The sequence below is a fragment of the Plecotus auritus genome (genome assembly GCF_963455305.1).
Source record: "Plecotus auritus genome assembly, chromosome: 9".
Lineage (NCBI taxonomy): Eukaryota > Metazoa > Chordata > Mammalia > Chiroptera > Vespertilionidae > Plecotus > Plecotus auritus.
In genome coordinates, this window is record NC_137783.1 from 151,029,499 (window position 1) to 151,042,867 (window position 13,369).

General features: G+C 52.8%; 1 protein-coding gene across 3 annotated transcripts; it reads left to right on the plus strand.

Annotated features, from left to right (window-relative positions):
* The first annotated feature begins 6,726 nt into the window (after positions 1-6,726).
* MEN1 (menin 1) lies at positions 6,727-13,343 on the plus strand. Of its 3 annotated transcripts, none has more exons than XM_080687774.1 (10): positions 6,727-6,910; positions 7,303-7,763; positions 8,679-8,887; positions 9,091-9,219; positions 9,791-9,831; positions 9,912-9,999; positions 10,571-10,707; positions 11,151-11,286; positions 11,728-11,892; positions 12,096-13,343. In XM_080687774.1, exons 2-10 carry the CDS (start codon positions 7,319-7,321, stop codon positions 12,576-12,578), a joined length of 1,833 nt encoding a protein of 610 aa, XP_080543900.1. In that variant the 5' UTR covers positions 6,727-6,910; positions 7,303-7,318; the 3' UTR covers positions 12,579-13,343. The 3 variants fall into 3 exon arrangements, with proteins under 3 accessions (XP_080543900.1, XP_080543899.1, XP_080543901.1); XM_080687773.1 differs by having other exon boundaries at positions 6,799-6,898; positions 12,096-13,342; XM_080687775.1 differs by lacking the exon at positions 6,727-6,910 and adding an exon at positions 6,932-6,999 and having other exon boundaries at positions 12,096-13,342.
* The last annotated feature ends 26 nt before the right edge of the window (positions 13,344-13,369 follow it).

The following is a 13,369-nucleotide window of genomic DNA, read 5'->3' on the forward strand; positions in this document are numbered from 1 at the left end:
CAATAATTTAGCCAAAAGATTTTCATATTTTGTAAGAATTAATTTTCTTCAAGCATTTTGTGTTAACTAATCTCAACCCTACAGAAAGAAGATGAACTCCCTGTACTGTCACCTAGATTCACCGGTTGTTAACCTTATGCTGCTTTTGTTTTCCCTCCACACCTACCTGCATCCATGTATACCTGGTACATAGCATGCAGTCTGCTACCACTTGAAAGTAAGTTGTAGACATCTTGAACTTCTCACCCAAATGCTTCGCAGGCATCTCTTAGAAATAAGGAGCCACCAGAAGCCATTGTTATTGTCTGGAGAGATTTAACATCGACACAATATTGTCTTAATATACCATCAGTTATGGGTTGAATTGTGACCCCCTCCCCCAAATTCCTATCTTGATATCCTAACCTCACATATCTCAGTATGTGACATTATTTGGAAATAGACGCATTGCAGATGTAATTAGTTAAAATTAGGTCCTCCCTGGCAGGCAGGGCTCAGCGGTTGAGCATCGACCTATGAACCAGGAGGTCCTGGTTCAATTCTCGGTCAAGGCACATGTCCAGGTTGTGTGCTCACTCCCCAGCGTGGGGTGGGCAGGAGAAAGCAGATCAATGATTCTCTCTCATCATTGATGTTTCTTCTTCTTTTTCAAAATATATTTTTATTGATTTCAAAGAGGAAGGGAGAAGGAGAGAGAGAGAGAAACATCAATGGTGAGAGACATCAATGGTCAGGCCGCCTGGGTTCTCCATAGCTCTGACCTTCTCCTTTTTCTTCCCATCTGCCCCCTCGGCTCCTAATAGCTGCCTGCTGTTCCTTCTAGAGTCGATGGTCCATCTTTAGCAAAATCCCGTGTCCTCATCTCCTCCTGCAGACGTCTGGTCCTGGTCCTTAACCCTCCTGCTCTAGCAAACACCTCGCCCTCCCTGAGGTCACTGCTGCGCCCTCCTCACATCCCACAGACTTCCTACGTCCTTCCTGTCCTTCCTGGAGGTGGCGGAGGTGTCCTGCTGAATCCTCATCTACACTTACAGGTGTCCTCCTCCCTCCTCCTTTCAAACACTCAGGTTGGAATTCAAGTTATCACCTACTCCACCTGTTTTGTTTCTGAGATCTCCCAGCACATGGATTTCACACTTCTCGATCATTTTAACTTCTGACTTGCTGTGACTCTCTCCATCCTACTCTTGCTTTAATTCTTAGAGCCTTTGCTATGCCTGTGGATGATCCAACTGACGGCCTCTCAGTTCCTTGGGCTCTTCTTCCATGATCTTGTCTGCCACCCCACCCCAGCCACCCATTCCCACAGCTCTGTCCTATTGGAAGCTACGGGTTACATGTGGCTACTGAGAAATATGACTGGTCTGAAGTAGGATATGCTGTGAGTTTAAAATAGATACCAGATTTCAGATTTAGTGAGAAAAAACTATGTAAATTATCCTTAATAATTTTTATATTGATTACAAGTTGAAATAATATTTTGGGTATGCCCTAACCCAGTGGTCGGCAAACTGTGGTGGCTCGCGAGCCACAGTTTGCCGCTCTGTTGACTAATGAGTTTGCCAACCACTGGGATAGGGGCTTAATCACAAGGAACAACAACAGCCTGTAATTATTGGAATCGAGAGTCTAGGTCAGTGGTCGGCAAACTCATTAGTCAACAGAGCAGCAAACCGCGGCTCGCGAGCCACATGTGGCTCGCAAGCCGCAGTTTGCTGACCACTGGGCTAATCGGTTTGGCTCAGTGGATAGAGCGTCAGCCTGCGGACTGAAAGGTCCCAGGTTCGATTCTGGTCAAGGGCATGTACCTTGACTGCAGGCACATCCCCAGTAGGTGATGTGCAGGAGGCAGCTGATCGATGTTTCTCTCTCATCAATGTTTCTAACTCTCTCTCCCTCTCCCTTCCTCTCTGTAAAATATCAATAAAATATATTTAACAAATATTTTGGGTATATATTATTAAAATTAACCCCATGTATGTCTTTTTGCTTTTTTAATGTAGCTACTTAGAAACTTTAAAATTGCACATGGGCCCTGGACAGTTTGGCTCAGTGGATAGAGCGTCGGCCTGAGGCAGCCGTGGGCAAACTACGGCCCGCGGGCTGGATCCGGCTGTTCTATCCAGTTCTCTTGCTCTCCCCTCCACTCCTTTACTTTGAATTTATATTAGTTCACACACACACTCCATCCATGCTTTTGTTCCGGCCCTCCGGTCCAGTTTAAGAACCCATTGTGGCCCTCGAGTCAAAAAGTTTGCCCACCCCTGGTGAGGACTGAAGGGTCCCAGGTTCGATTCCGGTCCAGGGCACATGCCCGGGTTGCGGGTTTGACCCCAGTAGGAGGCGTGCAGGAGGCAGCCAATCAGGGACTCTCATCATTGATGTTTCTCTCTCTCCCTCTCCCTTTCTCTCTGAAATCAATAAAAATGATTTTTAAAAAATTACACATGCACCTCATGTTATGTTTCCACTGGAAGTGCTGCTCCAGATCTTTTCATTGCCAGTAACGACATACTCACAATGTCAAGCATCCCGCCCTCCCACCAACACCCCATCTAGCCGCTCTCCAACTCCAATAAAGTTTGGAACCTACAATCCACTGATTTTGCCACACTTTTGCTGTCCCCCATCCCTCTTGTGTCCTTATCTGCCTCCTCACACAGCCTAAATTCCAGGTCAGGCCTTCACTTTTCTGCATGAATGTATTTTATTTATTCAGCAAATATTTGTTGAACACCAGTTATGTGTCAGACATTCCTTGTCCTTGTGGAGCTTATATTTTGTTGGTGGGAGACAAACAATATAAACAAGTAAGTAAATTGTATTATGTACTAGAGCAGTGGTCTTCAACTGGGGGCAATTTTGCCACCCATGGGACCTTTGGCAATGTCTGGAGACATCTCCCATTGCCACTACAGGGGGAGGGGTGCTATTGGTATCTATTGGTACAAGCCAGGATGCTGCTGAACATCCTTTTGTGCACAGGCAGTCCCCAAATACAAAGAATTATCCGGCCCCAAAGTCAGTGGTGCCTAAGTTGAGAAACCTGCTTCAGAGATGTTACTGCCTTAGAGGGAAAAAAAAAAAAAAAAAAGTAGAGTGGGGTGGTGGGATTGAAAGAGGAACTTGGGTTGGAGACTGTGAGTTTAAGTAGGTCTAGTCAGGGTTGGGTCGGCCTCATTGAGAAGGTGACATTTGCTGAAACTGGTTTGGCTCAGTGGATAGAGCGTCGGCCTGCGGACTCAAGGGTCCCGGGTTCTATTCCGGTCAAGGGCATGTACCTTGGTTGCAGGCACATTCCCCAGTGGGGGGTGTGCAGGAGGCAGCTGATCGATGTTTCTCTCTCATCGATGTTTCTAACTCTCTCTCCCTCTCCCTTCCGCTCTGTAAAAAATCAATAAAATATATTTTTTTAAAAAAAAATTAAGAGAGAAGGTGACATTTGAGCAAGTGTGAAGGACGGAGGGACGAAGACCAACGAGGCCTCCTATTTCGTTGAGAGAATTCAAGTACCCGTCTGCCCTCTAATTATTTCCGACAAACTGGTCGCGTTCCTAGCAAAGGCCCAATCTCTCACTCAGGAGCTCCCTCCATCTGTTCAAGGCCATCAGTGCAGCAATCCTCTCCTATTAAACAACAGCGACATCGGAGCATTTGAGTTCTTGCTCCCCAGCATATGTTGTTAGTTTGGTCCAAATAAACCCTAATTAAAAAAAAAAAAAAAGGCACCAGCAACAACCACCTTCTATTTTACCCTCTTCCCCTCCCCACAACTGCCATCTTATTTTTCTCCTTCCATTGGCTGCAAAGCTCCCTGACAGAATTGTATATTATCCCTGTCTCCAATTTTTTCCTCCAATTTTCCATTTATTTATTAGAGAGAGAGAGAGAAACATCCATGTTGTTGTTCCACTTATTTATGCATTCATTGGTGGTGGTGGTGGTTGTTTTATACTTTTTTTTAAAATGTATTTTATTGATTTTTTACAGAGAGGAAGGGAGAGGGAGAGAGAGTTAGAAACATCGATGAGAGAGAAACATCGATCAGCTGCCTCCTGCACACCCCGTACCGGGGATGTGCCCGCAACCAAGGTACATGCCCTTGACTGGAATCGAACCTGGGACTTTTCAGTCTGCAGGCCGATGCTCTATCCACTGAGCCAAACCGGTTTCGGCTGTTTTATGCTTTTTTAAAAAATATATTTTATTGATTTTTTACAGAGAGGAAGGGAGAGGGAGAGAGAGTTAGAAACATCGATGAGAGAGAAACATCGATCAGCTGCCTCCTGCACACCCCCCACTGGGGATGTGCCTGCAACCAAGGTACATGCCCTTGACCGGAATAGAACCTGGGACCTTTCAGTCCGCAGGCTGATGCTCTATCCACTGAGCCAAACCGGTTAGGGCAATTGTTGTTGTTGTTGTTGTTGTTTTTGTATGTGTGTTTTTTTGGGGTTTTTTTTTGAGAGCGAGAGAGACATTGATCTGCTGTTCCACTCACTCATGCCTTCACTGACAGGGAATAGAACCTGCAACCCTGGTGCATTGGGACAACACCCCAACTGAGCTAACTGACCAGGGCCATTGGTTGACTCTTTTTACTTTTGATTTTTTTTTTAATTGATTTTAGAAAGAGAGAGAGGAAGGGAGAAGGAGAGAGAGCTAGAAACATCGATGAGAGAGAAACATGGATCAGCTGCCTCCTGCACACCTCCTGCTGGGGATGTGCCCGCAACCAAGGTACATGCCCTTGACCGGAATCGAACCCGGGACGCTTCAGTCCGCAGGCCGACGCTCTATCCACTGAGCCAAACCGGTTTCGGCAATAAAATATATATATTTTAAAAAACAAAAAAACTAATTGATGAAAATTACGAATGAAGCTACAGACTTCATTTGAATTTCACAAGTAGAGCAAGCTCTGAGGTGCCCAAGACTTGACTGTTGTGTTTTCTTTAATTTTAAATAAAATAAAAACAAAATCCCTTGTGTCGAGGGCTGCCTTTCAATAGATCGCTTCGAGGGAACTGCTCAGCTACATACGAAACCCTGGCCCTGAAGCAGATCGTCTATGAATGGCTTAGCGCCAGGTTCCCCACAAACGTGCGTTGCGTGAAGGGTGAGGGGTGGCTTGATTTTAAAACTGAAAGTTGTGCCCTAGCCGGCTTGGCTCAGTGAATAGAGCGTCAGCCTGCGGACTGAAGGGTCCCAGGTTCGATTCCGACCAAGGGCACATGCCTGGGTTTCGGGCTTGATCGCCAGGAGCGGGTGTGCAGGAGGCAGCCGATCAATGATTCTCTCTCATCATTGATGTTTCTCTCTCTCTCTCCTTCTCCCTTCCTCCCTGAAATCAATGTATATATATATATATATATATATATATATATATATATATACACACACACATATTATACATAGTACATATAAATATATATTAAAAAACCTGAAAGTTGCATATGCCCCTAGTCCCCTCAGTCCTGGGCAGATTGGGACAGTCGGCCACCCTATTCACCAGCTTTTCCATTAATGTCCTTTTTCCGTTCCAGGATTCAGTTCACCATATTGTATTTAGTGGTCCTGTCTCTTTAATCCATTCTAATCTGCAACAGTTTCTTAGTCTTTCCTTGTCTTTCATGACCTTGATACTTTTGAGAAGCACTGGACAGGTATTTTGTTGAATGTCCCTCAGTTTTGGTTTGGTTTGCCAGATGTTTTCTCATGATCAGACTAGGCTTATGGATTTTAGTGGGGTTTTTGTTGTTAATCCTCACCTGAGGATATTTTCTCCATTGATTTTAGGGAGTGTGGAAAGGAGGGGGGGAGGTGGGAGTGAGGGGAGGGAGAGAGAGAAAGAGAGAGAGAGATGTGAGAGAGACATCAATTGATTGCCTTCTGCAGGTGCCTCTCACATACCTGCTACCAAGGTATGTGCCCTTGACCAGAAATCGAATCCGTGACCCTTCAGTGTAAAGTTCTAACTATGGAGCCACACTGGCCAGGGCTAGGCTTATGGGTTTTGAAGAAGAAAAGCCACAGAGGTGAAGTAGGGCAGAAATTTGATCTGCTTTATTCACTGTTTCATATCCAGTGCCTAGAACTGAGTGCCTGGCCCATTGTAGGCACCAAAAATCTGTTTGTGGGATGAATTAGGGTATGAATGAATGTCTCTGTGTAAGTTATTTAGGACTGTTTTGAAGGTTTACAATGTGAACATAAGTACTATCCTATCAAACATGTTGTACTGCAGTATTTTATCCTTCAACAATGTGTCCTGTAGAGCCATTTCAGGACGCACAGAGCTACTTCATTTTTCTAACTTTTACCCTATTACAAAGAACTGCAATGGCTCTGTAGATGGATGTTCCGCTGTGCACATACGTTGGGCTTGTCTCATGGGCAGAACTGGGGGAGAATTGCTAGACACAGAGGAGGCACTGACGTGTGAATGGATACTGAAAGACGTCCAGCTGAAGCGGCCGAACACCTGGACACCCCAGCAGCATTTGGAAGCACCGTTTTCCCCACGTCTTGCCGACACGGGATCAGTTGCTAAAGCGCAGCGGACCGCCGGAGGATGCACGGACACTTTCCGGACCACATCTCCCAGGATGCCCTGCGGCCCCTCGGCTACCTGGTTGCGCAGATGGAATGACCAATCCTGGAGAAGCTCAGAAAGGCGGCGCCACCTCCACTCCTCACCTACCTCACGGGGCACCCGGAGCAGCGACTACCACTCCCATAAGCCCCAGTGGACTGGCGCAGCTGGCCACCATTTCAAGGCTCGGCAGGGGTGGGAGAGGGCCCGGATCCCACTTCCCGGCAGGCAGTGCGGCCGAGGGCGGAACTCCATTTCCCAGCAGGCTCCAGGCGGCGGGCGCCGCGGTGCCTTGTGTGGGATGTAAGCGCGGAGGTGGGCGCGGGGGACCGCAGCCAGGACTCTTCTTGGGATTTGGGGGCTTGGCCAGGGGGTGCCTTTTGGAGGGACTTTAGGGTCCCGGGGTACGGTTGCAGAGAGGGACTGGGGCGGCCATTGGCGGTCCTCAGCGGGGTTCTAGGGGCGCACCCCCATCGGGGCCGGGGCTACTGGGGTTGTGGGGGACGAGGAGGCCCTACAGCCTTGGCTGAGGGGGTCTCATCAACGCGAGAGCAGAGGAGCGGAGGGTGAAGGGGGCGGAGGGCAAGGGATTGTGTGTGTGTGTGTGTGTGTGTGTGGTGGGAGCGGGGGGTTGGAACCTTAGAGGAGCCTGGGCAGGGGCTCCCTGGCCGAGCCCGCCGACTCTCCCTCTCCCGGCTCGCCCGCAGGCCGAGGCCTGCCGCCATGGGGCTGAAGGCCGCCCAGAAGACGCTGTTCCCGCTACGCTCGATCGACGACGTGGTGCGCCTGTTCGCAGCCGAGCTGGGCCGAGAGGAGCCGGACCTGGTGCTCCTCTCCTTGGTACTGGGCTTCGTGGAACATTTCCTAGCTGTCAACCGCGTCATCCCCACCAACGTGCCCGAGCTCACCTTCCAGCCCAGTCCCGCGCCCGACCCTCCCGGCGGCCTCACCTACTTCCCAGTTGCTGACCTGTCCATCATCGCTGCGCTCTATGCTCGCTTCACCGCCCAGATCCGAGGTGCAGTCGACCTGTCTCTGTACCCCCGAGAGGGGGGCGTCTCCAGCCGAGAGCTGGTGAAAAAGGTCTCCGATGTCATCTGGAACAGCCTTAGCCGCTCCTACTTCAAGGATCGGGCCCATATCCAATCCCTCTTCAGCTTCATCACAGGTTGGAGCCCCACAGGTGGCAGGGGGCAAGAATCCTGCCCCATCTGACAACTTGGCCCGCCTCTTCACAATACATGGTTTACAGAGCCCTTTTGAGACCTATAAGCCTTATGAGGTGGGGCAGGTGGTAATCCCCCCTTTGCAGTTAGGGAAACTGAAGCCCAGAGAGGGGAAGTGAGGTGCCAAAGTCACACAAAGTGGCAAGACTAGGACTAGACCCCAATCACTTGGCTCCAAATCCATTAACCACCCTTTGCCCCCTCAGCACCCCCATCCCTGCCATTGAGCAACTATAGGAGTCCTACAGCCCAGCCTGAGGCACAGAGGGCAGCAGCGGATTGGGGGGTGAGGAGCCAAAATCTGGCTACATTTGAGACGACTAAATGAAATGTCTGTGAAAGTGATGGCTTAAGGCTCAGGGTTTGCAAAGATCTTTCTTTGCTCAAGCCCAGTTGACTAGCAATCATGTCCTGGAGTGCCATATTGAGAAGGAATCAGGGGCTGCTTCTGAGCTTAGCAGGAAAGGAGCGGAGAGATATATTAGGAGTAGTTGCCAGTGGGTGTGTGAAAAAAGAGGACTTAGTCTCGTGGTCCTATTTTTGCCTATTTTGTTATCACCTGATAGGCACAATACAACGAGGAAATTCTTTAACCTAAACATATAATGTTGCAGAGAAAGAGAAGTGACAGGGTCCAAGGCTGGGTGGAACTAGGAAGATCCAAGAAGGTCTGTTGTTGGGAGATGTAAACAGGGAGGGAGCGGCTTTGAACAGTAAGAGGAAGGGGATAGGGGAGTGATGGGGGAGGGTCTGAGGTTTGGGCTGAGGGTGGGAGGGAACATGGCCAGTCACTACCTAGCCCCCTTCCTCCAGGCCAGAGCTCAGAGAATCCTCTTTCATTACCCCCCCTTCCATAGGCACCAAACTGGACAGCTCCGGCGTGGCCTTTGCTGTGGTGGGGGCCTGCCAGGCTCTGGGTCTCCGGGATGTCCACCTGGCCCTGTCTGAGGACCACGCCTGGGTTGTGTTTGGGCCCAATGGAGAGCAGACAGCTGAGGTCACCTGGCATGGCAAGGGCAATGAGGACCGAAGGGGCCAGACAGTCAACGCGGGTGTGGCTGAGCGGGTATTGCCTCCTCCCCCTGCTCCCTTCACACTCCCAGCCCAAGCCACCCAAGGGGCTGTGCTTTCCTGAGCCACACTCCCCTCTCCTTACCACCACCTGAATATGTCAGGAAGGGGACACAGAAGGGCCCCTTTCCTGGCTGGCATTCCCTGGAGCAGGCACAGGTGGGTCATATGAGCCATTTGGTCTTGTCCTCTCCCAAGAGCTGGCTGTACCTGAAAGGATCATACATGCGCTGTGACCGCAAGATGGAGGTGGCATTCATGGTGTGCGCCATCAACCCTTCCATTGACCTGCACACGGACTCCCTGGAGCTGCTGCAGCTGCAACAGGTATGGCCTGTGGGACCCTGGGCAGCTGCAGCAGGTGAGGTGTGGCCGTGGGGCCCTGGCAGGGGCACTTTTCCTCCCCTTTTTTTGGTTAATCCCCACATGAGGGTATTTTTCCATTGATTTTTAGAGAGAATGGAAGGGTGGGGGAGGGACAGAGAGAAACATTGATGTGCAAGAGACACATGGATTGGTTGCCTCCCTTACCACCTTGATCAGGGCCAGGGAGTGAGTCTGCAACCGAGGCACGTGCCCTTGACTGGAATTGAACCTGAGACCCTTCAGTCCATCGGCCGACGCTCTATCCACTGAGCAAAACGGGCTAGGGCTCAACTTCCCCTTTTGCAACATGGTTAACAGTTCCTGGCCCAGTCTTTCCCAGGGCTCTGGGGAGAGTGGTGCTAAGATATGAAAGGACTTTGGCTCCAGGAAGGGGCTGGTTTCTAAATCTGGCCCTTCCTATCTGGTGGGAGATCCCTGCTGGTGTTGGACCCCACTTTGCCTGGTAGACTGAGGACTTCTCACCCCCCCACACCCCCCTACCCCAGCTCTTATTTCTCTTTTTGGCCTCTAGAAACTACTCTGGCTGCTCTATGACCTGGGACATCTGGAAAGGTCAGTAGGGGGAAGTGGCCAGGCTGGGCCTTCAGGGCCGGGTGGCTGAGTGGCAGCCTGGACTCACGAACTTTTCCTAGGTACCCCATGGCACTGGGGAACCTGGCAGATCTGGAGGAGCTGGAGCCCACCCCTGGCCGGCCAGACCCACTCACCCTTTACCACAAGGTGGGGATTTCTCAGGAGGGTACAGAAGGGAGAACCAGTAGTGGCTGGGGTTCCCTTCTACCTGGGAACTGGGAGGGGGCACATGAGAGAAGAACTTTGTGTGTATTGGGAGTTACCACCCATTTTGTATTTACCGTGTCCACATTCAGTGCTGTCTGCCTCACATTGTCCCCCCTGGAGTGTAACAGATGTCAAATGTGGGAGCATTGAGGAGGGCGTGTTAACTTGGTGGGAGTGGAGGTAAAGGGACATTGGGCTGGGCTGGGAAGGCTTTGGTGTTTGTGTAGGAGTGTGTGGGAAAGCCTGGGAAAGGGACGTACCCTGAGCTTGGAGGACAGACCCCTCCCCTTCCCTAGGCCTTGTTCTGCATTCTGGCCCAGGCCTCACCAAGCAGCCCTGCAGACATGGGCGGAGCAACTGGTAGAGGGGGTGGCAGCGGGGAGAGGTGGAACTGGAGATGGGACTCCGGGATCGTGCCTGTTTCACATTCTGGGTGTGATCTGATGGGACATTCCTGCCACACGGTACAGCTGGGGGTTGCCTCCCTGAGGGCCCTCTGCTCTGTCCCTAGGGCATTGCCTCAGCCAAGACGTACTACCGGGATGAGCACATCTACCCCTACATGTACCTGGCTGGCTACCACTGTCGCAACCGCAATGTTCGTGAAGCCCTGCAGGCCTGGGCCGACACGGCCACTGTCATCCAGGAGTGAGGATCCTTCACCCCCCACCCCTCCCACTAGGGCCTTAGTCCATCCTTTCTTCCTCTTTCACCCAATTGCCAATCATACTTATCCAGGAGTGAGGCCTGGGTCCCAAGCCCCATCCTTTCCTCTAGTCGGGGCAGCCAAGGCTACCATCACCAGGAGGTAGGGATCCCTGATGAGAGCCTCACGCCTTTCTCTCCCTCCCCTCTCCTCCTAACTGCCAACCACCATCATCCAGCAGTAAACCCTGCCCCCCCTGCCCCATGCCTCCCTCCTCACTCTGGCTCTGGGCTGGTACAGACATCATGATTTTGCAGTGAGGACCCCAACCACTCACCCAGTCCCTAGATGATCAAAGGGAAAGAAACCTGGGCTCCATCCCCCACCAGGTCCCTGGGGGTTCCCAGCGTGGTCGAGGCCCCAAGGTGCCCTCCTGCTCTCACAGCTACAACTACTGCCGGGAAGATGAGGAAATCTACAAGGAGTTCTTTGAAGTAGCCAATGATGTCATCCCCAACCTGCTGAAGGAGGCGGCTAGCCTGCTGGAGGCTGGCGAGGAGCGGCCAGGGGAGCAGACCCAGGTGAAGGGCCCCCCTGTGCCCCCTTCCCACCTGGTCAGGGCTCGAGTCACAGGACATGAGACTGCTGCCCACGGCGGGGACTGAGTGAGGAAGGTGGCCCAGCACACAGAGCAGCCAGGGTTTGAGGGAGCTGAGGGTATTTTAGGGGTTTCTACCTTATTCCTTCAGGTAAATGGGGTCAAGCCCATCTCTTTCATGGCCAAGACTTCTTATTCAGTTGAGGGAAGTGGGATGGAGGTAAGGGACGGTTCCCTCTTTTCTCTGAGTCCTGGCTAAGAACTGGTTTTATAAAAGGAAGGCGGTTCTGAGAATTCCCCCCCCCCCCCCCCCCCAATGCTCACTCTTACGGAGCCAGGGCTCTGCTTGATGAGCGCTTGGCCTAGCCCTCTGATAAAGGGTGTAAGGGGTTCTGATCTGTGCTCTCCTTTCCCCCTTGCCCAGGGCACCCAGAGCCAGGGGTCTGCCCTCCAGGACCCAGAGTGCTTCGCCCATCTGCTTCGGTTCTACGATGGCATCTGCAAATGGGAAGAAGGCAGCCCCACACCGGTGCTGCACGTGGGCTGGGCCACCTTCCTCGTGCAGTCCCTAGGGCGCTTCGAAGGACAGGTGAGGGGCAGCCGTGCAGGGGTCTGAGGACGGGTGGTGACAGCAGCTACAGAGCTGCCAGAGCCGGGGCGGCCCTGAGGGGATCTGCTCATCCTCTCTGGCTGCATGAGACAGGCCTCAACCTGCTGTCCGAGGCGGGGTCCTGGGGATCCAGCCACTGGGTTGCAACCTTGCCCTCAGCTTGCTCTCCCTATCCGGCCCAGGTGCGGCAGAAGGTGCGGATAGTGAGCCGGGAGTCAGAGGCAGCTGAGGCCGAGGAGCCCTGGGGCGAGGAAGCCCGGGAAGGCCGGCGGCGAGGCCCGCGGCGGGAGTCCAAGCCCGAGGAGCCCCCGCCACCCAAGAAGCCGGCGCTGGACAAGGGCCCGGGCGCGGGGCAGGGCTTGGTACCAGGACCCCCCCGGAAACCCCCAGGGACGGCCCTGAATAGTGCCCGCGGCCCTGAAGGCGGCAGCACGGCTCCAGCGCCTGCGCCGGCCGCGTCGCCGCCACCAGAGGGTCCGGTGCTCACTTTCCAGAGCGAGAAGATGAAGGGCATGAAGGAGCTGCTGGTGGCCACCAAGATCAACTCGAGCGCCATCAAGCTGCAGCTCACCGCGCAATCGCAAGTGCAGATGAAGAAGCAGAAGGTGTCTACGCCCAGCGACTACACGCTCTCCTTCCTTAAGCGGCAGCGCAAGGGCCTCTGAACTGCACCCCAGGACTCCCAGCCAGCCCGCGGGAGCCTGTCCTCAGTCCCCATCGAGGCTCCGCCCAGCTCCCTCCGCCTCAGCCAATGGGGCCTAGGCCCGGCCTCCGGGCCCCACCCCTACCCGGAACCGAGGCTCGGTCCGGACCCGGAGTCAGACTCTACCCCGCGCTCGGCATTGGAACGTAGAACCCGTCCCCAGCCTCCCAGCTGGCGATGGAAGCTTCGCCGGGGCCCCATAAAGGCCCAGCCCCGGGGACTCGGGCCCCACCTCAGACCGAGGTTCCAGCCGCAGCCTGATCAGTGCTGCTCTGGTGGCTCTCAGCCCTGGGGCTGAAGTTTCACCCTGCAGTCTAGACGCGCAGGTCCGGCCTCCAGCCCGGGGACCTATGACCCGGCTCGGAGAGCATTTCCGCACCTCAGAATTATATCCCTTGGGAATCCAAGCCCCCCAACCCAAAGAATTAAAAAGGGGCGCTTCCAGAATTTGGAAATCCCAGCTTCCTCCCCTCCCTATCCCACGAGTCCGGGGTACGAAACTCCTCCAGCCTGTGTGAATCCTGAGCTCCGCCCCCTTCCTGACCAACTGGCTCCAGATCAGAGCAGACCTCTCTTCCGACCCTCTGGGAACCCTCCCCAGGTCCAGCCGTCTCGGGGGACTCAGGAGGAAATCTGCAGGGGCTTGCCAGTGGGTGAGGGGAGCCTGATCTCTGTTTTGTACATAGATTTATTTTTCAGTTCCAAGGAAGATGAATACATTTTGTTAAAAAAAAAAAAAAAGTACATGTCTGT